This window comes from Sus scrofa, chromosome 18 (genome assembly GCF_054392235.1).
Source record: "Sus scrofa isolate SSC_HxYL_T2T_F1_AM1 chromosome 18, Sscrofa_HxYL_maternal_Yorkshire_Landrace_v2.0, whole genome shotgun sequence".
In the NCBI taxonomy this organism is placed as follows: domain Eukaryota; kingdom Metazoa; phylum Chordata; class Mammalia; order Artiodactyla; family Suidae; genus Sus; species Sus scrofa.
In genome coordinates this window covers 31,577,634-31,605,487 of record NC_139400.1, presented here as the reverse complement: position 1 = coordinate 31,605,487, position 27,854 = coordinate 31,577,634, and the positions used below count along the sequence as shown (strand labels likewise).

Sequence of the window (27,854 nt, the reverse complement as noted above, 5' to 3'; positions counted from 1 at the left end):
AACCAATGTTTGAACCCTGTCCAGTCTCAAGTGTGTTTCTTTATGGATGCGTGTATGTGAGTGTGTGTGCTATGAGAGACATGATGTGAATAACCTCTATTCTGTACATAAATATGGTTTCCCGGAATGGCAGAATAAACAGTGATCTCTATGATTTGCATTTAGAAGTTCTAGGTAAGACTCTCCTGCCCTTTTCCAAATTTCCTCTATCTGCCTAGATTCTGAGTTCTGACACCTTTTCAACATGTGGCAAGGCATTTAATTTTGCTCTTATAGTTCAGGATTTGCATTTGTAAAATCATATAGACTTAGGTTCAGGCAAGGGCATAAAACAGTATTAATAGAGGTTCAAAGGGTAGTGGATTTCACATATGTTTAGTCACAACTATATGATGGACATGCTAGCACTCATTTTCTCCTTTAAGATGTAAAATAATGTTGTAAATGAGATGGTGTTATTTGGCTCTGAGGATATTAAGATGAGAAATTAAATAACTTTTCTAAGATCGTAGAGAGTCAGAATTGTTAGAAAAGGAAATCAAAGATGGATCTATCGGATTCTAGTGCCACAGATTCTGCCTGGACCTACTGCAGCACTGAGCTGGTTAGGAAATCTGGAATATCTATTGTAGGAAAAGAGAAAAGATTGCTGAATTAAAGGTAAGCTTGGTATGCGCCACAATTTTAAATAAATACTTATAGTCACTGAAGTTATTTTTTTTTGTTTGTTTTTTGTTTTTAATTCTTAAGCTTTATGACCAGATAATTTACAGATCCCCTACTTTAAGCCTTCCATGAGTTGGCAAAAGTGCCATTATCACACACATCCAGTAGTTCTACAGTTGTGTTTGTGAATACCTGAATTCCAACAGCCTGACCTTGTAAGAATTCACCTGCGAAGTTTGCTAACATATCTCGTCACACTGAATTTTAAAAGCCTCTGATCTTAAAGATCATCTATAAAATGTGAGAAATGCTAAATATTCTTTACTTGATGCTGTACATAAACCTCGCTAAAATACCTTTCAATAAGTAAAAGGCAGTATTTTTGATATAGGTAATTTTAATGAAATTGGCATAGTTAAGACCAAAAAGATAAAGGGGACATTGTCAGTTTACCTTTGGCTCATGCCTTAACAGGCTAGTGAACACAGCTTGAAACACAGGTGAATCTTGCTCTGTTCTATGAGACAGGGAAGGGATCTTCTCAGTATTTAAATATATTAATATAACCAGTTATAGAAATCTACATATAAAACCAATCTCCTATAGGTTCTGAGAAGGTATTCACCATTTTCCTGAAAAGTTTAACACTCCACATTCAAGTTTAACCATCTCTGTAGAAGGGAAAGAGAGTGATAGTAGTTATTGAACTAGAATTAATAGTAAAATTCAAACAGCTGACCATATTCATTTAGCTACCAACCAATCTTATTTCAATCAGGACCATCCAACAGAAACATTCCATCAGCCATACATGATCTGAATTCTAGAGTATGAGATCAATTCAAATATGGTACACATGTAAAATCATGAGACATTTTGGTCTTGTAATAAATAAGGCAGTGGCCAACTTATACTCATTAGTAGCTTTTTTGAGATAAGCTATCAAGTCTTCCCTTTTTCCCTTCTAAATGCCAGCGAAGATCATTTTTGTTCCAGGGATGTACTTCTTGGGATTCTCCAGGTACTCCATCAGTGTCTCCTCTCCCCAGGTGATGCCTTTGTTCTTGTTGGCATCTGTGTAAGTGAATCCAGGAGCCTGACCTGTCTTCCGCCCAAAGAGACCATGGAGGTTTGGACCAGTCTTGTGCTTGCCTCCCTTTTCTACAGTGTGGCACTGGGCACACTTCTGAACAAAAATCTTCTTGCCCTTCTCAACATCACCCATTTTAAAATCGTTCTTTCACCGAGCTCAACAGGCAAACCACCACTCGCAGGCCTGACGTCCCGCTTTCTAGCAGTCACTGAAGTTGTGTTTATATACTCTAGGCAATGAAGGGGTGTTTTAGAGTCTCAGAAGCTGTAGGTATATGTCCCACTGAGAAAGTTTATAAATTGTAATTCATTCCTCAGATTTTAGTGTAACCTGTTACACAAAAGTTGGTTTTAAACATATTTGACTTTTTAATTTCTGAAAGTGTCTAGTTCATGGCTGTGAACATTCTAAGTGTCAGTAGTTCACTGAATTTTGGTTTGGGGGCACCAACTGCCACCTTCATACACATACACTTGCATATTTATTTTGATAATTTACTTAATAATGTGTTTATATTCATATATGTATATTTCTACTCTTTAAGCAATCAAAATAGAATGCTGTGACTTGTCTCTTCACTGGCATGTGTACCTCTGATCTCATAGATGACCAATAATACCCCTTTGCTCTATGCTTCCATACTCGTTTGTTCCTTCTGTGATCATTATCACACTTGTCATTACTGGTTTAACACCTGTTCTCTCTACAAAACATCACTTCCATGAAAGCAAGGCCCTGACTGTCTTGTTCTCTGTCATATCATCAGCCCTTTAACAAAATGAGTAATATATAATAAGAGCTTAAGAAGTAGTCAATGAATTGAAATGAAATTGAAATTCAGTATTCTCTTTGTAAGGCAACTGTCCCTGAGATGAACTACACATTAAGCAATGGTAAACTAAAAACTGTGTTTCTAGGCAGTATCTTAGAAGCCAATGATGGACAAGAATGTTTTATGTGTGTATATATATGTATATATGTCTATATGTTATAAAGATGCTTCAAAAAGTAATTTGCTGAAATCTAAGTTTTGCTTAGGATTATCTCATAGTTGTAATATTACTCATTCTTTTTGAAAATATTTTTGATAGGTATTCTATTAGATGCTAAGGATTCAAAGATAAATACGAGAGACTAGTAGGGGAATTAACTCTTTAGAAGCTCAGAAGGCTTTTATGAAAATGCACATTACTTAGATCAGTGGTCTTCAAGTTTTGGGTTGTGTATCCCAAGGAGTATTTTGAAAATACGTATGTGCCCCTTTGTACATTTTAAAATAAACATTTTAAATAAATAACAAATAACATTTCATTATAATTTTTTAATCAAGGTATAGTTAATTTACAATGTTGTATTAGTTTCAAGTGTACAGCAAAGTGAATCAGTTATATATATATATATATATATATACATATCTTTAAAATATCTTTTTCTATGCATATAAAAACATGTAAAACATGTAAAACATCAGTAGAATCTAAATATCATGAAACTTTAATATTCACAACCAGCTAGTTAATAATTACATTAGCGAGCTTTTCCTTAATACTTAGCAGTTTTATGTCATGTCTTTTGATCTTTAACCTCATCTAAATTTCATGTACTCTGGAGAATTTTTTTAATTTAATTAATTTAATTTATTTATTTTGTCTTTTTAGGGCTGCACCTGTGACATATGGAAGTTCCCAGGCTGGGGTCAAAGTTGATCTGCAGCTATTGACCTATGCCACAGCCACAGCCATACAGAATCCAAGCTGCACCTGCAAACTACACCATAGCTCACGGCAACGCTGGATCCTTAACCCATTGAGCAAGGCCAGGGATTGAACCTGCATCCTCATGGATACTAGTCAGGTTTATAACACCCTGAGTCACAACAGCAACTCTAGCACCTTAATTTAAATTTTACTCCTTAAACTCAACCCAAAAACTATTGAACTGATAACAAATTCAGCAAAGTAACAGGATATAAGATTAACATTTCAGAAATCAGTCGCATTTCTGTATACTAACAATGAAATATTAGAAAGGGAATACAGAAATACAATACCTTTTAAAATTGCACCCCAAAAAATCAAATACCTGGAAATTCACATGACCAAGGAGGTGAAGGACTTACATTCTGAGAACTATAAAACATTAATAAAGGAAATTAAAGAAGATGTAAAGAAATGGAAAGATATTCGATGCCCCTGGATTGGAAAAATTAATATTGTAAAAATGGCCATACTACCCAAAGCAATCTACAGATTCAATGCAATCCCTGTCAAATTACCCATGACATTTTTCACAGAACTAGAACAAACAATCCAAAAATTTGTATGGAACCACAAAGACTCAGAATTGCCAAAGCAATTCTGAGAAACAAAAACCAAACAGGAGGCATCTCTCTCCCAGACTTCAGGCAATATTACAAAGCCAAGGTCATCAAGACAGTGTGGTACTGGTACCAAAACAGACATACAGACCAATGGAGCAGAATAGAGAACCCAGAAATAAACCCAGACACCTATGGTCAGTTAATCTTTGACAAAGGAAGCAAGAACATAAAATGGAAAAAAGACAGTCTTTTCAGCAAGCATTGCTGGGAAACCTGGACAGCTGCATGTAAATCAGTGAAACTAGAACACACCCTCACACCATGCACCAAAATAAATTCCAAATGGCTGAAAGACTTAGACAAGACACCATCAAACTCGTAGAAGAGAACATTGGCAAAACATTCTCTGACATCAACCTTACAAATGTTTTCTCAGGTCAGTCTCCCACAGCAACAGAAATAAGAGCAAAAATAAACCAATGGGACCTAATCAAACTGACAAGCTTTTGCACAGCAAAGGAAACCAAAAAGAAACCAAAAATACAGCTTACAGAATGGGAGAAAATAATTTCAAATGACACAATGGACAAGGGCTTAATCTCTAAAATATATAAACAACTTATACAACTCGACAGCAATAAAGCCAACCACCCAATTGAAAAATGGGCAAAGGACCCGAGGAGACATTTTTTCCAAGGAAGATATACAGATGACCAACAAGCACACGAAAAAATGTGCAACATCCCTGATTATTAGAGAAATGCAAATCAAAACTACCATGAGATACCACCTCACACCAGTCAGAATGGCCATCATTAATAAGTCCACAAATAACAAATGCTGGAGGAGATGCGGAGAAAAGGGAACCCTCCCGCACTGTTGGTGGGAATGTAAACTGGTACAACCACTCTGGAGAACAGTGTGGAGGTACCTTAGAAATCTATACATAGAACTACCATATGACCCAGAAATCCCATTCTTGGGCATCTATCCGGACAAAACTCTACTTAAAAGAGACACATGCAGCCGCCTGTTCATTTTAGCACTAGTCACAATAGCCAAGACATGGAAACAACCCAAATGTCCATGGATAGATGACTGGATTAGGAAGATGCGGTATAATACACAATGGAATACTACTCAGCCATAAAAAGGACATAATGCCATTTGCAGCAACATGGATGGAATTAGAGACTCTCATGCTGAGTGAAGTAAATCAGAAAGAGAAAGGCAAATACCGTATGATATCACTTATATCTGGAATCTAATATACAGCACAAAGGAAACTTTCCACGGAAAAGAAACTCATGGACTTGGAGAATAGACTTGTGATTGCCAAGGGGAAGGGGGAGGGAGTGGGATGGTTGAGGAGCTTGGGGTTAATAGATGCAAACTATTGCCTTTGGAATGGATTAGTAATGAGATCCTTCTGTGTAGCACTGGGAACCATGTCTGGTCACTTATGTTGGAGGATGATAATGTGTGAAAATAGAATGTGTACATGTACGTGTAACTGGGTCACCATGCTATATAGTAGAAAAAAAATTGTATTGGTTAAGTAACTATTAAAAAATAATAAAAAGAGAAGGAAAAAAACCAAAAAAAGTAATAAATTTTACTCTTTAAATTAGAGGCACCTTGTTTAACCTGATACACTCAGAAAAGTTGAAATTGCTAACTTAGCTCATTCAGTTTATGGAAAATATCTACCATTAGTCCTAATCAGAAAAAAACAAAAATCCTCATTGTCAAACTAATCAAATTAAATTTTTTTCTTATAAGAAAAAGTCTAACTTTATTTTTCAGTTTAAATAAACAACCATCTTGCTTCTGAATTCTAATTCTAAGAGGAGTAGATGGATAAGACTCAAATTTTTCTTGACTAGGTTGTACCCCAGATGATAAAGGGATTCATTGCTCTTAATATTTCTTGCCAATGCTCCATTTGTTTTTCACACACAGGGTTCTCCCTCAGGAGAAATACATGTGAAATGTTAGAAAGGAGAAATTGAATAGCATCCTGATTTTAGTGTTTTCTCTAGCAAATCAGTTTTAGAAAAGAGAGCAGGAACTTGGAAATCTCAAGATTAATTATCCTAAAAATATTGTTACCTTTTCTCCTTGGTGATCTTTCATGTGATGTTGTTTGCACATTTCTAGCTTGTGTGACTAGCATAAAATTACAATTTATAGGTGAATGAGTGATATTAGAACCCAAGTATAACCCCAAAGTTCAAGAATTTAACTGTTCTGCTATATCTTATGTTTTGTGACATCACAGAAGAAAATGAATGAGTATCTGTAGAAAAACCTTTGATATAAAATTAGGAGATACTTCTCTTTCTCTCTCTCTGTCTCTCTGTTGCTCTTTTTCCCTCCCTCTCTCCATCCCTCCTTCTCTCTTTGTGTGTGTGTCTTCTTTCTAGTTTTATTTTTGTAGAATGGAGGAAAGACCATTACAAAAGGAGTAAAAAAGTAGAAATGGCATGAAGCCTAACTTCAGGGTCCTTTTTAGATGTATTAGTTTTAGGAAATAGCATCTGAATTTGAATAACTTTAATAATCCCATGTCTGCCTACAAGTCTTCATGCATTTCCAGGGCTTTGCATGACCTAGACTGAACATCACTGACACAAGAGGAGAAATCATGCCTGAGACAAAGTAAGATGTTGGCCATAGTCTTTCATCTTTAAGACAGAAATGGTTCTCAGAGTAACCTGTCATCACTCTGAAGAGAGTAATTCTACAGCATGGTGGGTAAATTTTGATAGAGTCGGCGTAGTGGTTGAGAGGAAAGTAACTCATGATTATTAAACCATCAGGCCTTGATGATTGGAAATATCAAGGGCATAGCCTGGAAAAAAAAAAGAATAAAGTAGAATCCATAGTGGGTCCTTGGAAACCAATACAGCTGTACTGAACTAGGAGATTTTATGCCATAATCTGCTATACTGCATGTGTGGTTATGCCATAACCAGCCCATATAATGCCCAGTGAAGTCTTGGTTATGTTTTAATTATAACCTAAATGTATTCTTGAAAATTAAAAAAAAAAGATGAAAGAAAATGCAACTAAGGAAAAATAGAAATGCAAAACTTCATCTTTATTAACTTTGAATTATTTCAATCAATTTTCTGCTCTTAAAATGGTCTTATTTCACCTCCCTGTCCCCATGCTCATAATTTTATTTCTAGGGCTAATCAGTCTGCCATAAAGTATGTACACTGTGTTATGTGCAAGCACCTCTGCTTACTGCTCTTTGGCCTCTAACTTTAAGCACTGAAAGCACATATTTCTCAGTATGTGAGTGGACCAGGATGGTCATCCTGCCTTCTCGTCACATAAAGCCTTAACTTCACCAGAAGCAATAGATAGAGATGCTATTTATATACTTTTCAGTCATAGAACATGACCTTTTCTCTCAGATCTTTTCCTAAAGTTGACCCTTTCCTGAATCTCATGCAAATGAAAACAACAACTGGTAACAGAGAAATTTTATTACCTTCATTTATGTGCTTTAACATTGGTGGAGTTTGGATAAATGTCTAAAAGAAAAGACAGAAGAGGCAATCTCATGAAAAGCTCATGCTTATGCCCATGGAACATGTGACTTGGCCTGGCACTCTTATTTTGCTTACAGATTTCTGAGCAGGGTGGTAGAAGAATGTCTTCTATATCAGGTCTTCCAGCTTGGGCAGCTGGAAAAGAAGCTAACAAAAGAATCCCTCAGAACATGATTCTCAGTTTCACTGATTCGGAGTTAAAGGTAGGTTGCGCAGTAGGTTAGCAAAACAGCCTATAACCAGATTAGTGACCCCAGTGAGACCCTGTCATTAAAACTTTAGTGTTGAGCCTGCAAGCCTCTGTTCCTCTGATTAGGCAATTTACTCCCCTTCCACTCCTCTGTCTGCCAAAGCATTCAGTTGCAAAATGCTTTCTAATTCTCTAGACTCATAAAATGTTGTTCTGAGGAAAAGAAAAGGAGAATGGATTATTTCATTTAACAACCCATCATGATGCAATCAGAAAGCATGAGGGATTCATGGATAATATTAAAAAGAGACAAAGGCAACAGATTTCATTTAGATGGGCAGAAGGGCACAGACCCCTGCTGAGTCCTGAAAGCCCAAGGTACATGCCTTTCTCCTCAGTGTTTGTCATCACAATGATTGCTTATATCAGTTAACGTGACGGGTGGGGGGACAAACCAGAGCTGCATTCTCATCTAACTGATTATTTTGAAGGTCTTAAAGTAACTCTTCAATGCCTCAGTTTCCACATCTGTGTGGAATGGATACTAATTCTTTCCATTATCTTACAAGTTTGTTTTAATGCAGCAGTTGGGGAATATTTTGAAGTATTTTGTAAGCATGTAAATCAAATGATGCTACCTGTTATAAATTCTGACTTTGTTTTTTAATGCCAATCTGGCTATGTTGGTGGGTTATTATTAAATATAGTCATCTGCAAATACCATATGATATCACTTATACCTAGGATCTGATATACAGCACAATGAACATTTCCATTGAAAAGAAAATCATGGACATGGAGAACTGACTTTTGGTTGCCAAGGGGGAGGGGGAAGGAGTGGGATGGACTGGGAGTTTGGGGTTAATAGATGCAAACTATTGCCTTTGGAATACATAAGCAATGAGATCATGCTGTATAGCACTGGGAACTATACCTAGTCAATTATGATGGAGCATGATAATGGGAGAAAAAAGAATGTATACATGTATATGTGACTGGGTCACCTTGCTGTACAGTAGAAAATTGACAGGACACTGTAAACCAGCTATAATGGAAAAAAATAAAAACCATTAAAAATAAATAAATAAATAAACAAATATGGGCATCTGTACTTATACTTCTTGTTTAAGGATGGTAAGTGATTAAAGAATTATTCCAGGGTAATATTTAATGGAACCCAATGAGGTATTTCTAGTCATATATTTTATGAAAATTCCTAGAGACTTCATTCCTGTTCTCATTAGAGATGATAGGATGTTTAATTTTCTAAACCAGTATGGGAAATCACATAAAAACACCAAAATAGTATGTGCTATAGAATCTCAGATGTGTGTCCTTCTCATCTGATCTAGATGAACTATAGCTAGGGTCCTGACCAAAAATTTGCCTGTATTTTGATCCCTGAGTGTAAAAGATTTCCCAGTAATTTGTCTTAATAATGCAAGTAAAATCCACTAACATTGTACTTGTTAATTTGATTAAATGATAAGCCTCGGCACCTCTGAGATGCCCTAGTGCCTATGGAGAGTGCATGATAGTGAGGAGATGAGGTCAACTTACAGAACATACAAAACATAGATAATGAGCAGGGGAGAAACACTGCTGGGAGAGATGACAAAGGTATCAGTGTGTGAAACATGTTTCCCTTTCCGCAGACTAACAGCATTCTGAACTGCTTTATATAAGCCGTAACCTTTCTTGCAAGGGGGTCTGTAAAAATAAGTGCTTTTGTGACCCTCATTCATGATGGTTCTATAAATCAAGAAAATGTCTTCAACAATGGAAATGTCTTATCTGCTTATGAACCATGTTCAATGGACTTTATTTCTCATGCTTTTGAAATCATTTTGCTCCTTTCTTGCCTGGCTTTGGAGACTCTGGATGTAACATTAAATTGTGAAATATTAGGGAGGATATTAGCAGCAACTGTGTTATTTTTAACAGTGCAATGACATATTTAATGTTTTGTGACCGACTCCTTCAGATGAAATTTTAACACGAAGTAAAATCTGAACATATTCCGTATTTAAAAACATATACTAGGGAGTTCCCATTGTGTTTCAGCAGTAATTAACCTAACTAGTATCCATGACGATGTGGGTTCAATCCCTGGACTTGCTCAGTGGGTTAAGAATCTGGTGTTGCAGTGAGCTGTGGTGTAGGTCACAGACGTGGCTCAGATCCTGCGTTGCTGTGGCTGTGGTGTAGGCCAGCAGCTGAAGCTCTGATTTGACCTCTAGCCTGGGAACTTCCATATGCTGCACGTGCAGCCCTAAAAAATAAACAAACAAATAAATAAAACATATACTATATTATAATGGAAGTTTTAACAGTGCAGTTTGTTTGGCAAAGTCATAATTTGTCCTGCCTGCCAGTTGCTCCACAATAAGGGACAGTGGGAATCAAGACACGGGTGTGTACTTAATTGCTTACCTGATTTGCTCTTAGATATTGTGTAAAAATAGCATTTCTCTCCATTGCCATGTTTTCTGTCTCTAAGGGGGAAAATACACTTGTATACTTTCTCTTTTGACACATTATATATACTATGGAAGAAATGGTTAGGGTGTGAATGTAGATACCAAAGTGACAACTTCCTTTTTTTTTCCTGTTAACTTTTCCACTACTAATAAGCCTTCTTATCAACATAAACTTAGATGTTGGTGACAAGAAAATTTTGAAGGATATTTAAGAAGAGTGAAAAATGAGATGGGCATGTTGATGAGGCAAGCATTAAAATACATGCAGATATACAGACAAAAGAAAAAACTGAGAGCATTTTGAGTAAGACATAGATAGCACTGGTATGTATTTGACCCCTGGCCTTGATTAAAAAGAAACAAAACACAGGACTAGGCTAACAAAATTTTAAAAACACATATTCAGGAGTTTCTTGGTGGCTCAGTGGGTTAAGGATCCAGTGTTGTCACTGCTGTGGATCAGGTCACTGCTATGGTGCAGGTTTGATTCCTGGCCCAGGAACTTACACATGTTGTGGGCACAGCCAAAAATTAAAAAAAAAATTTAAAAATAAAAAAATAACATATTCAGCATCCACAAAAAATTATGCTATAATCCCAAGAATCCAAAATATAAACATGTTAGCCAACCCCAAGAGCAATAAGTCCCATTGAGTATTAATGGTTTTGTAGGAGGAAACAGAGGAAATGAAAGTGACTTCTGATGACCTTTACAGCAGGGAAACCTATGCATCTATCCCAGTTACCACGGGAAGTTCAGTGGGCCAAATTCAGGAAAGTAGTCTAAACTGAGAGGAACATTCCAAGGTTCCAAGGTATTCAGGATTTACTGTAGAAGGTCTACTGAAAGGTTAGTTATTATAGGTTGGACTGGACAAGTAAACTCTCAAACTAGATGCTCTTTCCCAGTACCAAGGCCTACAATATGGAAATACCACTGAGACTAGAATCTGACCTGAAAAAGATAGAAACCATAGAAACAAATAGGAAAAAAAAATGGAGCAAGGGTGCAAAGGAGGCAGGGTCCCCAAATACTCAAGAATGTATTTTCTAATCTTTTACTGTACTAATAGGAGAGTCCAAAGTTATAAACATTAGAAAACTATTCTGTCCAGCTTCCTCTGCTGGTAGTGTAGGAAACATCTTGCTAAAGTATAAGCAGTGTTAAGGGGTTACAGTTAAATGACATCCAAAATTTTAGAATATAATAATCAGAACAAAGATTTGTATAAACGATGGAAGTCTTTTAATATAAGCTAAAATATTTAAGACAATGAAAGCTGTAAAAGAGGAAATAAGTCAATGAGATTTAGATAGACGCAGGTGAGATAAAGGAGATGTTTGTTGAAAAGGAAGGTTTCTAAAACAATTTGACATAACTCATGAAAACTAAAAATAAAATATAAAATCATTTGGGAAATAAGATCAAACTATAATTCAAAAAAGAGTAAATAAATACCTCGGATAAGGCCCTTAAATAAGGGCCTAAATACAAAATAGAATATGTTAAATATTTTAAGATAATTGGAGAAAAGGTATTAATGACTTATGGATAAAGAAGATCAGCAAGAACATGAATTATATGTATAAAATGATTCCTACTATATGAACCCAAGCAACAGGACAAAACTAATCCAAAAACTTATAAGTTCAATAAAAAAATACTGAGTCATCTTCAATTTCCTTTATCAGTATTTTGTGGTTTTCAGAGTATAGGTCTTTCACCTCCTTGGTTAAGTTTGTTCCTGAGTATTTTATTTTTTGATGTGGTCTTAAACAAGATGGGTGTTTTGCTTTCTCTTTCTGATAGTTCATTATTAGTGTATGGAGAAGCATTAGATTTTTTAATATTCTTATATTCTACAACTTTACTCAGTTTATTAATTATAATAGTTTTTCGGTGGAGCTTTTATGGTTTTCAATGTATAGTATCATGTCATAAGTATATAGTGACAGTTTTACTTCTTCCTTTCCAATTTGGATGCATTTTATTTTGTTTTCTTGTCCGATTGCTGTCACTATGACTTCCAATACTATAGTGAATGGAAGTGGCAAAAGAGGGCATCCTTGTCTTTTCCTGATTTTAGAGGAAAAGCTTTCAGCTTTTTAATCTTTACTATGATATACATTGTGGGATTTCCATAAATAGCCTTTATTATGTTGAGATCTATTCCTTGTATACCAACTTTGCTTAGATTTTTTTTTTCATGAATTGTTGAATTTTGTCAAATACTTTTTTCTACATCTATTGAGATGATCATGTTATTGTTACCCTTTTTGTTAATGTGGTGTATCACTTTGATTGATAATCATTAATAATTTCAAGTAAATCTTCTGTGCTTGAAATGTCCCACAGCAGAAATATAAAAAAAGAAAAACAACATTGTCCTTCTATTCCCAAATCAGGCATGAATTTTAGTCAATGAATCACTGAGCACCAACAAAGCAAAACGGTGGCTGGAAATTACACTGTTATTGCTATCTAAGCAAACTGCCCAATAGGTACATGACTTTATTTCCTGCATTCCCTTGACTTTTAGGCATTAGCATATTTTGCATTCCCTAGACCTTTAGTTTATCATCCATAGAAATCTGATCCTAGTTTTAAAATATTTGTCTTTGCTCATGCTGCAGTTTCAAAGTTCACAAAGGTTATCATTGATGCCAGTCTTACTTGCAGTAATCAATATAGTCAATTCTGGACCTCCTTTTCTTTTCGAAAGAATCTCTTCTACATTTTAGTAAGAAACTCTGTTCATTCTAACTTAATAGATTTCTTTATTGATCCTTGAAATATAAGCATTATTGAAGAGCTTAAACGCAGGCAATCCCACTGGTCAGCCATTGTAAGACAACAGAAGCCAAGAAATAGTTTTACCAAGATTCAAAAAGTGTAGTCTAGAATTCCTGTCATGGCTCAGTGGTTAACGAATCCAATTAGGAACCATGAGGTTGCATGTTTGATCCCTAGCCTTGCTCAGTGGGTTAAGGATCCGGTGTTGCCATGAGCTGTGGTGTAGGTCGCAGACACAGCTCAGATCCCACGTTGCTGTGGCTCTGGCCCTATTGGCCCCCTAGCCTGGGAACCTCCACATGCTACAGGTGCGGCCCTAGAAAAGAAAGACAAAAAAAAAAAAGTGTAGTTGGAAAAATTCAAGATGACAGAAATGTCGTGTTTGGTTATTTAATTTTGGATAGAGAAATGATAGATTTTGGGGGTGGGCAATGGGTTCTTATTGCTGAGACCCAACAATTTTCAGCATTCAATAAATAATTATAGAATGAAAGAAAAATGCAAGATAACTAACAGTACCACATGTTGAAGAGAGAGATTGTATATAAATACAGATATCCATTGAACTTTTTATTTAGTAATCCTCAAGTGTTTCAATAAATGTATGTTGAAATAAAGTGAACTAGTGAGATCACTAGGATGGTGGGAGTGGAGAGATAATCACATTAGATTGAGGAATGATAGGGTTAAAAAGAGACGTTTTTAATAGACTAAAATCATCTAATAGGTCAACTTCTCATCCAAGAAGATATACTCTCAAGATATTTATTAAATTTATGTATAAATACTCAGCTCCAAGTCCATTTTCTTTGCAAAGCTTTCTTAAACTCCCTCAGCGAAACAGATTTTTTCCTCTGATCTACCAAAAATAATTGCTTATTGCTATTTTTCTTGTTCCATCCTGCCTTATATGCCTTAATATGCTATTTAGTATCTAACAAGTAGAAACTGTTTTGTGTGTGTAATATATGCATTTAACACTAAATGTAGGAGGAAATAAGTTAAAGATATTTCATATCTACTAAAAGTTTTCCTAATTTTAAGGGCTTCAGATAGGAAAACCTACAGATTCACTTAAAGTAAATGTAAATGAAATAGCTCATGCTTCTAATTATTTCCTTATCTTGTTCACAAGAAAGCTCAATAACAATTGGTAAGATCCTATGAAAGAGGCTGCTAGTTGCCAACCAATTGTCCATTCTTGCTTTCTTCAGTATTGCTTGGAATGGCAGTACCCAGTAAAAAGCAACTATAACTCGCAGGGTTTTTTGTTTTGTTTTGTTTTTTGTTTTTTGGCCATGCCTGAGGGTTGTGGAAGTTCATGCACCAGGGATCAAACCTGCGCCACAGCAGTAATCGGAATGACAGCAGTGACAACACCAGATCCTTAACCTACCGAGCCACCAGGGAATTCCCTCAGTTTCTTTTTCATAAATAGTCTGCATGAAATATAGGAATGAGTTTGATGGCTTCCAATTATAAGATTAATAAGTTTTGGTGAGGCAATGTACAACTTGGTGACTATAGTTAGGACTACTATATTGTTGGAGTTCCCAGGGTATAGCAGGTTAAGGACCCAGCCTTATCTCTGTGACAGTGCAGGTTCAATCCCAAGCCAAGGGCAACTATAAGGATCCATTGTTGCTGCAACTATGGTGTAGGTTGCTGCTGCAGCTCAGATATGATCCCTGGGCTGGGAACTTCTAGATGCCATGGGTGTGACCAAAAAAAAAAAAAAAAAAAAAAGAATAAAAGAGAATATTGTGTATTTCAAAGTTTCTAACGAGAATGTCTTAAAAGATATTAACATGAGAACAATAAAATTGTAATAATGTGAGGTAATGAATATATTAACTAAACGTGCTAGTCATTTCACAGTGTATACATATATCAAATCAATATGTTGTGCACCTAAAATTAATTAATTGCTTAATGTTAATTCTATCAAAAGAAAGCTGGGGGAAAAGTCTGATGGAGCTGCTAAGAAAATTAAATTTGTTTTTCCTCCTGCTTGAGCTATAGATATGATGGTTGGAGCTCCAAAACCATCTTGTATCTACAAGGTAAACTTCAGGATAGAAGCTAAATACAAAGGATGGAGAATTATTTTATGCAAAAGGAAAATAAACACTATCATGTTTAAGCCACTATATTGAGAGGGCTCTTTTATTATCAGTTGAGTGTAATTTTTGACCAATATACCCACCATGTATTTAAAGACATTCTAAATCAATTGTATATTTCTTAGAGTGATGACTTTCAGTTCTTTAAACCTTAACTGTCATTAAATTACTGGCAACCAGCATTTCTAGGATGAACCTATCCAAATTTCTCATTTTGAGGACTGCTATGTAGAAATATAAACATATCAGGCATCCCTAGCATCGGAAGAAATGACTAAAACTATATATAATGAGGGTATAATTATAATGGTATGTATAGTTAGTTATGTTATTTGTCATCCCAAAATACAAGAAACATTGTGTAACCCCTAAAGACTGGGAGAAACAGTAATACATTTTTTAAGATGATGACATCAAAATAACTGAAATTTCACTAACATATATTGAGTCTTGGGGATTGAATAGAAGCAACATGAGTTTTGTTCATGGTTACAAATCTCATATTATTTCCTTTCAGTGGAAGAGATCAGAATTTTACCAGCTGTTTCTAAGTACCTCTCCTCACAGAGCATTCAGAAAGATTTTTGCATGTCTAAATTTTGTTGTTGTAGTTTGAAGTAGATTTTTCTATACTGAAAAATAATAAAACCGCCCTCTGAAAATATGTAATTTTTTTTCATTAAATCAGATTAGCCAGCTCATGGATTAGTTGGCATTTAAGAAATTTTATAAAATAATCTTTTAGACTTTACACAAAGTATGAGAGAGGAAGTAAAACAGAGGAGAGGGATAGGGAAAGAAAAAAATTTCATGTGCACTTGAGATAATAAATATACATTCAGAAAAGAGTTTTATCAGTGATAATGCCTGGTCAAAATTAGATTTGCTTCTTTAGGTTCGAACTATTTTTATAGGGTCATTGAGGAGTCAATGAAATCTGCTAATGATTTTCATGTTTTTAACAAGGATGACATGGTTCTATTTCTATTAGTGGTCATGCATTTGGATTTAAATATTAAACATATTTTAATATCCCATTTGATGTAGGTCACTTAGGCTTCATTCTTTCAATTTGCAAGGCAGTTCTCAGAATAATCCTTCTGAATCTGCCTCAGCAAGCAATTTTCTGAGAACTTTTTCTGTGCTCCAGTGGGCAATGTTGGTGTTTTTAGCATTCCCATGGAAATATCTTTTATTTTCTTGGAATTGTAAGTTTAAAATCTTTGGAAGAAAATAGAAAAATTGTATAAAGTGAGAGTTGAAGTTACCAGCTGGGAAAGACAGAGGCAGGCGGGGGGTAGAGGTAGGTGGATGGGTTCAAGCCTGCTGCAATTTCAGGGAGGGAGTCTTCCTAAAGAACCAGTGTAAGTAGATTTATGTTTTCTTGCAGCTTTTTTTTTTTTCCTGTTCCCATTTTGCAAAGTGGGAAAAGTTTTGTTTTTCAGTTGCAAAGAACTCGTCTATAAAACTGAAGAATTAGAGGTTAAAGTGCATAGTTACAGTGTTTAGTTTTCTTTTGAATGGTTTGCATTTTGCAACAGATTGTTTACTCCAGACTTGTTTACCTACTGATCCTTAAGTATAATGCCATGACTTGAGCATGGAGCCAAAGCTCCTTTTTCTCAGCTTTCATGCAGCAGTTTTTCAGTGTCAGTTATCAGCAATGCAGCTTGTCAAATGCATAGCTGAGTTTACAATTTGGGGACAAATCAGAAAGAATTCTGAGGTGTTTATTCTTATCAGGATGGGTTAGTTATGCTTGAATAGAGTCAAATGAAGCCTGAAAATCACTAAGCACAAACTAGTACCTTGAACTGACATATTCCATCAAATAAACAAGTCATTTTTATCTATTGTTATATCAAGGAGTGGGAGAGTAGGAGAAACTCTAGATTTGGACCTCTAGGTCCTGGATTCAAGTTCGAACCCTGCAACTTATCACCTCCATAACCTTTATATTTATTGAGTTTTTTATGTGCCAAACATTGTTATAACTTCTTTACATGGAATATCTCAATTTTCTCAACAGCCTTTTGAAATAGATACTGCAATCATTTCCAAGCAAGGGAAAAAAAGCTGTGACTAACAGAGATTAGATAACACTCTCAAGAGCACAGAGATCACAAATCTTGAAGTTGGAGTTTGCCCTTGGGAATTTGTCCCGTCTGTCCCCAGAACTCAGCCTTTTAACTTAGAGGTCACAAAGTAATTTGTAAAATTTTAAAGCCTACAGTAAGGTAAAGAGGTAGCATTTTTACTATAAAAGCTTGACCTGTGTAACTGTCAATTGGGTAATTATTGAGACTGGTTGATAGAGGTGGGAAGACCTTCAACTGGGAGGCCTTTTGGCTGTTCAACCAAGTTTCCTTGCATTACTTACAAGGCCTGAGGCAAAAGATTGGACTAGTGCCTTTTTGACCTATTGATGATTCCACCTTGAAACATGTTCTTACTCTTCAGAGTATCCAGCGGAATATAAAAGATAAGGTCTTTTTAGGGCTGCACCCACAGCATATGGATGTTCCCAGGCTAGGGGTCTAATTGGAGCTGTAGTTGCTACAGCCACAGCAATGCCAGATCCGAGCCGTGTCTGCAACCTACAGTTCAAGGCAATGCCAGATCCTTAACCAGGGATCAAACCAGCATCCTCATGGATACTAGTCAGATTTGTTTCCGCTGAGCCATGACAGGAACTCTGTAAAAGATATTTTTGATAAAGATATTTGATCAAAGTATGGGAGTTAGTACTATTCTCAGCACAATTCATATCTGAAAGGGAAAGATAGAATAATTAGGTTAATAGCACACTTTCTATATTCTCATTGTTCCAAAGACCATGGTATTTTGTTTGTATATTGCTATTAAGGGTATTAAGTTTTGCATAATACTACCCTCAAAATTTCAAATTGCTTTCCAAGTTGCACTTTATGCTTTGGCTATAGACGCATTACTGTGATCTAGTATCTATGTGCTAATTTTCTCATTAATTAGTACACCCTTGGCATCTGGCACCATATGCTACAAGGTTCAAAAAAAATTACCGTAGCATAACTTTATTACTGCAAATCACAACATTGCTGATGCATGATTTACTGAGCACAGTGATATTTGACAGAAGCTTCAAACAATTATTACACCATGTTTAGTATGCACTTCATCAAAGCCTTATGAATAGCCTCAGAGGTGGTAACCAAAATAGTTATTCTGAAGGAACATTAAAGCCACAACAAATATGGTCAACAATTTCAGTGAATAAGTACTCTCCAGATGATTTTTTAAAAATGTTTGTATCAATGTTTTCTATATAGTCTTGTTAAAATGATGCCCTCTGAAATATAAGATCACTCAGTCACAGAAATGACTTAATACACTTCTAAAAAATGTTTAATTCCAATTTTTTACATCTCTTTATTTAATATGTATTTAGACACATTTCTTAAAAATATGCTTGATATTTCTTTTCCTCAAATATTTGTTAGACTTTTTCTACACGTGTGTTTCCATATGCTTCTAGGAGACTCTACCTTTCATCCTTGTTTTTTGGATATGGATGTCTTCAATTGGGATTGATTGGATGTGGTTTCTAATTGGCAAGTTACAAAGTTGTGAAGAGGCAAGACTAAATGATGGCACTATATTGCAAATCAAAATTCCCTAATAAACTGTTTGGTGTTTCGGTGACTTGAGCCTTTCCCCAGCCAGAGTCACTTATCTCCTGAATGTATGTTGTAGTTTATCCACCTTCTTATTTGGTGTTAGAATGGGAGCATTATTCCTTTGTGTATTTCTGTATACTAAGGAGAAGTGCAACTACCTATTTAGCAACTTTGAAACAAAGTCTTTAAAAAATTTTTATTTGTTTATTTATTTAGTCTTTTTGGGGGCCACCCATGGCATGTGGAGGTTCCCGGGCTAGGGGTTTAATTGCAGCTGTAGCCGCCGGCCTGCCTCACAGCCACAGCAATGTGGGATCCCAGCCGCATCTGTGAACCTGCACCACAGCTTAGGGCTTGCGTCCTCATGGATACTAGTCAGGTTCGTTAACCACTGAGCCACGAAGGGAACTCCATCTTTAAAAAAGTTTTTAAATCCTTAGAAAAGAATAGATTTTATAGAAGTAAGTGGTCTTAGGAAATAACGGAATTGACCTTGTTAATTTTATTGGTGAGAGAAATGAAATCCAATGAGATTCAATGAATTGTCTAGTTATGCACCCCAGAATGACAAATTTGGGACTGAAATCTGGATCTGGTGCGTCTGACAGTTCTCTTCGGACTATTTCAAAGTTTTATTGTCCACTAAGAAAAGATGGAGAACAGATCAAGGTGATGGGTATGAACATTAATTTACTGATTTACCAGAAAGGGAGACAAAGGATCTGAGGTGATATCTCTTTTTGACACCTATTGCCTCTCATTGGAACTTGTCCTTTGACTAAGGTAATGGCAATACATAGTCCTTTAAACTTTCTGGCTCTTTTCTAGTAAATTCAGATGTAGTCATCTGCCTCTCCTGATACACACTGGTTTAGTGGAAAAATATATAGGTTTAGTATGATATCAGCCCAAATGCTACGAGATATGTTCATAAAAATTTATGCATTGATGAATTTATATAAAAATTTAAGTAATAGCTAGGATCATCCTAAAATAAAATATATTTGATTTCAATGTTTATTTTCAATCTAAATGCTAAATTGACACAATGATAGGCAAATAGTCTAATAGAATAGAGTTGAGGGATAGATATACACATGTACAATGACTCTATTTATGCTAAAGAGGTAACTGCAAAATAGTGAGGAAAGGATAGTTTATTTTAGCGAATAGTGCGAAGCCAATTGTATATACAAAAAAGTATAAATTTTCATTCTTTGACACAATAGACAATATTCCCTTCTAGGTGGATTGTATGTCTAAATATGAGTGGTAAAATTGAAACTTCTTGAAGATAATAATAGAGATTTTTAATATTTATAAAATAAGATAAAAACATCACTAAAATAAACTTAGTAATATTATTTCATTAAAATTAAGAAATTCTATTTAACAAAAGACTTTATTAAGAGAGTGAAATTCAAGCCATTTAGAAGGTTGATAATTTTTATGTGTTCAATATAAATAATGGTCAAAATTTTCTTGCCCAGCGTATACAAAGATCTTCTAGAAATAAATAAAAATGAGATACCTAATTCAACAGAAGAATTCATGAGAGGACTGAGCAAGCTCTTCACAAAAGAAGATATCCAAATGGGCAGTAAATACAGTAGAATATGCTCAACCTCATTATTCCTCAGGGAAATGCCACCTCAATATCATATCCTACACATTGTAATAATGGCTATATATTAAAATAATGCTAATGCCAAGATCTCACAATGATGTGGAACAATCTCATTTCTGATGGGACTATAAATTGTTATGTCGTTTTGGAAAACTACTTAGGAGTGTTTTCTAGAGTTAACATATGTATACCCTATAATTTAAGAATTCCATTTCTGAGTGTACTCTCAATAGAAGTGTGTGTATATGTGCACCAAAGGGCATGTACAGAGCAGTATTTTTTAAAATAAGCCCAAAGTGAAAATCTCCCAAATGCCCATCGATATGGAATGGATAAACTGTAGTATATTTGTATCCTGGGATACTATATATAAATAAATATGAAGTAATTACTGTTAAAGTAATAAGCACTGGTGAATTCCACAAACCTATGTAGAGTTAAAAAAAAAAAACAAAAAACTAACCAAAAGATACATATTGTATGCTTCAATTTACTGATGTTCAAACACCAAAAAATTAATCAGGATTTTTAGAATTCAGGGTGATGGTTATCTTTGGGGAGAAGGGAAGTGTGGCAATTGTAAAATCATGTGAGAGAAACATCTGGTGTGATATCAATGGTATTTTTCTTGACTTTTGTGGCAATCACACTTATTTTGTGATAACTCTCTGAACTCTGCCCATACAATCTGAAAATAATTCTGTGTATATGCTACCTTTATTTTTTTTAATTATTAAAAATAAGGCTTATGGAGAAAAGTGGCTTGAGTGCTGTATTTCTACACTGCTCATAAACTCTCAGGAATAGGGACCTTTTATTGTTTTATATAATTTTCAATTCAATCAAGCTTTCTCTGTATATTTTTTATAACCACATATTATATAAAATTAACCGTGTTGTTAAGAGATATTACTCTCAGCCAATTCATGGCATCTATTTGTAACACACAGACGAAAGTCGATTTTCAAGTGTCCTTAGGAAAATTTTTGTTTAGGTGCATTTACGTTGCTTGGAGAAGAATATCATCGCTTCTGTACTAAATCATCTGTATGAGATAATTGAGAACCTAGAGTGCAATTAAACCAGCTTGCTAGTTTTTCCAGTCACAGGAATCCAATATACTTGGAGATCCGAGAGTGAGTTGTAAGCCTTATTTATAGCTTTATTTCTAAAAGCTTTATTAATTATTAGGTTCATTCTTGTGGAGATGGCTAAGTTGGTATTGGGAAAATGGCTGAAGGAAATGGCTTTTATTTACTTCTGATCCATTTATCTCTGAAATGGAATTAAGATAATATTCTTTAGTGTATTTTATATCTCCAGGCATCAGGAAAAAGATTTCTGTGAAGCAGCACACAGGCAAAAATCAAATAAATAGTCTTTTCTTTAATCTTTCCATCTCAAATAAATGATCGAAATGCACAAAGTTTATTGAGGGAGCCTAAATGTAATATTTAAGTCATCAATTAATATACAGATAAATTTTGCACACCTGAAGCAACTATTTCTGGGCAAAATAAGGAATATTGGTATACATTCCTGGTGATGTGCATAGAGAGTTCTAATTTTACTTTGATGAGTTCAGGGTAAGTGATACTTTTTTCAGTTTCTTTCAATACTTCTCATTTACTTCTAAGGCTGAATACAATTTTATATTCACTATTTTTTGGCATGTATCAGAAGTAATTATTAAGTAATATAGTTTCTTTAGTCTACTTTTTGCTGCTTTATATTTTAGTCTTTAGCTCATTCCACCTGCTAATGCATACTTTATATTTTTCTTCGCTTTCTATGTTCTCTACCACAAAAAGTGATATTTTTGAACAGTGAACTATAGTGACACACAGTGGAGTTAATATATAACAATCTGTGTTTTGTTTTAGGGACACATCTTTTTGTAGAAGTGGGGAATTCTTAATTTTAAAAAGTGAAAACTGTCTTCTAGAGATGTATATTTGTAAATGGCTCTATATCTGAGAACGCAGATTTGAAAAATTCTTGAATACTGCAAATGGAGGTTGTATTAACAAGTAAGGCAGTATTGATATGTGATACATCTTGAAATACAATGTATGTAAAATATTTTTGATGATTTTTGATAAGGTCTTAGGAATGTAAAAACATTGAATGATGTTAAATTATATCACTTTCCTGAGATAATAGATTTTTTTAAAATCATTGATCTGACATTGTCAAACTGTAAATTATATGAAGGACAATGACTAAGGATGAGTAAGATGTATATTACAGACAAATTCAACAGCCTCTTCCTGTTGTAATACTCATAATATAATCTTAGTCCAGTGTTTGAATTTCCTAGCAAGAATCTGGATAGGTTCTAGGTCTTTAACTTATTTATTCATATTACTTGGAAGGATTTTGATCATTGCATAGATTAAAGCATGACTTTTTAAAGAGTGAAATCATGACTCTCAGGCAAATATAAGACAAACATATGTTAAAGATTTTATTTAACTCATTGTTTTCTGAATGGGCCAATAAGATGTTCTGACTGTTTCAAAGAGCACTTAAGAAGTTAAGTTATTTGTAGGAAATTTATCAGAGAAACTTTAAGATTGCTGACTTGGATATAATACTTTTAAATAAATGTCCAATAGATCACAAATCTTTGGAATTACCTGTTCTAGCAGGCAGAAATTACTTTCATCTTTATCAAACAAAGTTGTAAATTATCAAGTAACTTCATTAAATCTGGGGCATTTAATAATAAATAATGAAATGAACTAAACACATTCTCTTAAATAATACTTGGGTAGCTTTTGCCAAAGTACAAATTGAAAGGATTTTCAGTTTGTGTATCTCAAATTATTTGCCTTATTATCAAGTTCTGGGCAGTTTTTCTGATACAAAATGCAACTTATTTTCACATAATACAGAATATGAAATTGGCAAATAAAATTTTCCCCACTTAAAACCATATTGCCAGAAGGGGTAAAATTATGCCTTAATTCAAGTGCCAGGCTACAGGTTATTAAATACCAAAAAGGAAGAAATGTGCTTTCAAGAGGTGCTAAGAACTGTGGGTGTTTATACTTCTAGTAATGCGATGAAATTGACTGTAACTAATAGAGTGTGAAATAGTCTCCCAAGGAACATAATGAAGTCCTAAAGAAAATAGCTTAAAACAGGAGTAAAAGGAGGTCTTGAAAATACAAGCAAGGAAAATCACTGCTACATTGGAAGGTGATTTTTAAGTTGTTATGTAAAGTGTCGCTGCCTCTAATTTTGTTATTTTCATTCATGACTAGCCATGTATCATTTTAATGTTGATTTATCTAATTTATATATACTCCAGAAAACAAAATGGAATCAGAGAATTCAGTGCTGATTACTGCGAGCAGCAGTAAGGTACAGCAAATATTTGCTACGTAGTGCTGTCTGGAGACATGCGTTATGGGGAAAGTTGCTAAGCTGGTCTTCCTAACAGATCTCAACACTGATTTTGTGCATCACTGATATTCTAGTTATGTGTCTTGTTAAATATACTAAATGGAATAATGGTTTTGTGTGTGTGGGCAATTACTCATAGGTTCTTCCCTAAGAACTTAATCTACTACAGGAACCAACAGAATTACCTGTAAAGGAGATTACATTATAAACCAAATATGTGACGTTGATAAAAGTAGATTCAGTGCATTTTAGTGAATATAATGATAATAAAATAGGAAGATATCCCTAGTGATGTAAATAAAATGGCTGATTTTATATTTAGAAGTAAACCTTTTAATATTTATTATTAGCACTTCATAGTATTTTCCTGAAAGAGTGATTTCTGTCATATACCAGTGTGTTTTAAAAAAATAAATGTTATCATCAGATCATTTCTTCATCCTAAACTCTAAGTAAGGACTCTTTTTTCATAATACTGGTTTATCTTCCAAACATGGGTTTGTTGGATATTAGCTACAGTTTTTTTTACTTATAACTATTTTAAACCTGGGAAGTTGAATGCATCAAACATCACTAATATCAATGTTTTTGTGGTCAATGACTTTTCTTACATTCTGCATTTGATTCTGTTTCATCATGGATAGTGCAGTTTTATTTTCAAATAAATTGGCTTTCATTGTTTAATCGTTTGATTCTCCAGGTTTGATATAGTAATTAAATCTGCATTAGGATAATATTAATATAAACATGTAGTCATTAAAATTTAAAATTTAAATGGTTTTTTTTTTTTTTTTTGTCTTTTTGTTATTTCTTGGGCCGCTCCCGCGGCATATGGAGGTTCCCAGGCTAGGGGTCGAATCGGAGCTGTAGCCACTGGCCTACACCAGAGCCACAGCAACGTGGGATCCGAGCCGCGTCTGCAACCTACACCACAGCTCACGGCAACGCCGGATCCTTAACCCACTGAGCAAGCGCAGGGACCGAACCCGCAACCTCATGGTTCCTAGTCGGATTCGTTAACCACTGCGCCACCACGGGAACTCCTTAAATGGTTTTTAAACTCTCTCTCTCTCTCTTTTTTTAGGGCTATAACTGTGGCATATGGAAGTTCCCAGGCTAGGGGTCAAATCAGAGATGCAGCTTCCAGCCTACACTACAGTCACAGCAACACAGGATCTGAGCCGCGGCATCTGCGACCTACACCACATCTCATAGCAATGCCAGATTCCAGACCCACTGCGTGAGGCCAGGGATCGAACACGCATCCTCATGGATACTAGTCAGATTCGCTTCTGCTGCACCACAATGGGAACTCCAAAATGCTCTCATTTTTAAAGAAAATTTTTATCACATAGGGAAATACTTTTGCTAGCATCCTTATCCCTCATATTCCATTACTATCAGCTGCTCAAGGCATATGGAAGCTTTGTTTAGAATTGTTTTGCTGTACAAGAAAAAGGATCCTCCATAAAAAATAATTTCGGTCCTAAAAATGATCGCCATTTAAACATGAAAAAATAAAAGATTACCTTTTTTGTAATTTTAAAATTTTATATGATAACCAGATGCAGATACTTACATTTTATTTATCTACACAAAGTTAGACATTCTATATAAATTTATTTTGTTTTCTTTAAGGTATAAAATCCTAAAGTTGTAAGATTATGAAAAACATAGGTATTTTATTCATATTTACTAGTTTTTTCCTATGTTCAATATACTTATAGTTTACTATAGTTAGTTAATCACAAAAATATAGCTAGGCAGTTTCCAAAATTTGTGATTTTCGCTAGATGAAATATGACTAATTTGGGATGACTCACTAAAGAGATGAATAAATTGAGCCCATCGTAATGTTATGTATCTATTAAAAATGTTTAAAAAATTTGGCTGCATACACATCTCTCACCTTTAGAAGCTTTCAAGCTTTACTAAGGAATGGGTACAGAGTCTAATTTCTTTCTAAGCCAATTGTGTGGTTTAATCACAGGAAGCACTGTTTAACTTCAGGAAGTTAATACCATGTGAATATTACCAAGGTGAAATGTAGAAATTGTGCCAATTACTTTATGAGCTGTTCTCTGATCATTGATCCTGGGAAAATTCTTTCTTGGGTCCTGGTGTTCTTCTTTGGGGGATGGATGTGATTTCATTGGCTTCCTCTGGACTGTGGCATGGCTGTACAGGTCCCCTTATATCCTATCCCAGGGTTATGTGGGGCTAGGGCAGAGGAGCAACACTGGGTCTCAGGATAAAGTCCTAACCTGATAATACTAGCTGCAGTCCCTAAGCTCACATTGTTATATGGCTTTAATTTGGTGATATGCCAGAAATGGCTCATACCAGCTCACACTGGCTCATGGGCTGTTTGCTATATTATCAGGAATTTTGTGAGCAGGCTGTTAAAAAAAAGCCATTACCAATATAAATTAAATAAAGTTACAATTATATCAATTATACCAAAAGTAAAGGTTGTAAATACTCAGATTTCACCACGTCCTAATTATTATTATTATTTTTTACCACACCTTACTGTACCTATATCTTTGAGGTTACATTTACTGTATCTGTGTAGTGGATGTACTACATGATTTTGTGTTCCATTCGCAGTGTAACTTCTCTAATTGAAATCTTGTAAGGGCTTCTCATTGTACCAAGGATAAGGCCAGAAATATTTACCATGGCCTTCCAAAGACTGCATGACCTCTTCATTCTCAGCTTTCTGTACCATCCTCCCCTCTTGTTTACTATGCTCCAGACACACTGCTGCCTGTTGTTTGTGGAATACAAAAGCCCTTTCCACTCTCAGTGTCTTTGCTGCTCCTTTTGCCTCTAATGCTCTGTTTTCAGTATTCCAGAGTGGCTTCTTTGTATCTTTTGGCCATCTCAAGTATTATTTGTTCCAGTAGGCTTTCCCCATCATCCTAACCCGGCTTTAGCCCTACCAGTTATTCTCCATCATCTCATTTCACTTCTTTATTTCTTTTGTAGGATTTTTAATAGCCAGATCACTTATATCCATACTTAACCTGCTTATTGTCTATATCCCTCAAGAGGATGTAAGTTTCATGAATGTAGACCTGTCTCTATCTCTCTCTCTCATTTTTGTTGTTTGCTATAATCCCATTATACTGACTATAGAAGAGTGGGTGCTGTTTTTGGAAGAAAGACAAGCAAGGCAGGCAGGGAGGAAGGAAGGAAATAAGATAGGTTCAGGCAGAGGAAAATAACTGCTCTTACTATTATCTCTATTTTCCTTGCAGGTCGAGTTTCAGTAAATCAGATCATTCCTCCAATGAATTAGGCCAAGCACTGTAAATAATTTTTTTATTTAGTGGTACATTTGGAGCCAAAATATCCCTCTATCCTAAATACTAATATTAATAAATATTCTGCCTTTTTTATTTAGGGGCAAAAAAATTATCTATAGAGGAAAAATCTTAGAACAGAAGCTGAACCTGCTTCACTTTTTAATGTGAAACCACAAATTTAAATAATCACACATAGAGCTTTGAAAAATAACTTTTACAGACATATGCAATGTGTGACTCAAAGTAAATATTACTATGTAGGGTTAATAGAAGCAGAAGTTAATATTCCCAGAACGAGTTAGGGTATCGTTTAAGGATGAAGTAGGGGGATCAGGGCACTTGGTAATGAGATAAATAATGAATCCCAGAAAATTAGTAACCTTCATTCTCCATAAAAAAAATTGAACCTTGGAGTTCCCATCGTGGCGCAGTGGTTAATGAATCCGACTAGGAACCATGAGGTTGCGGGTTTGATCCCTGCTCTTGCTCAGTGGGTTAACGATCCGGCGTTGCCATGAGCTGTGGTGTAGGTTGCAGACGTGGCTCGGATCTTGGATTTCTGTGGCTCTGGCACAGGCTGGCGGCTACAGCTCCGATTCGACCCCTAGCCTGGGAACCTC

General features: G+C 35.1%; 2 protein-coding genes across 12 annotated transcripts in view; one reads left to right on the top strand and one right to left on the bottom strand.

Moving 5' to 3' along the window:
- LOC110257598 (uncharacterized) overlaps positions 1–27,854 on the top strand; it is a 755,702-nt gene that overhangs the window by 95,552 nt on the left and 632,296 nt on the right. The gene's annotated exons all lie outside the window — the stretch shown is intronic.
- On the bottom strand, positions 1,414–1,962 carry LOC100522842 (cytochrome c). Its single transcript, XM_013985632.3, is given in 1 exon segment — positions 1,414–1,962. A coding segment is annotated over 1 exon segment (384 nt). The 5' UTR covers positions 1,892–1,962; the 3' UTR covers positions 1,414–1,507.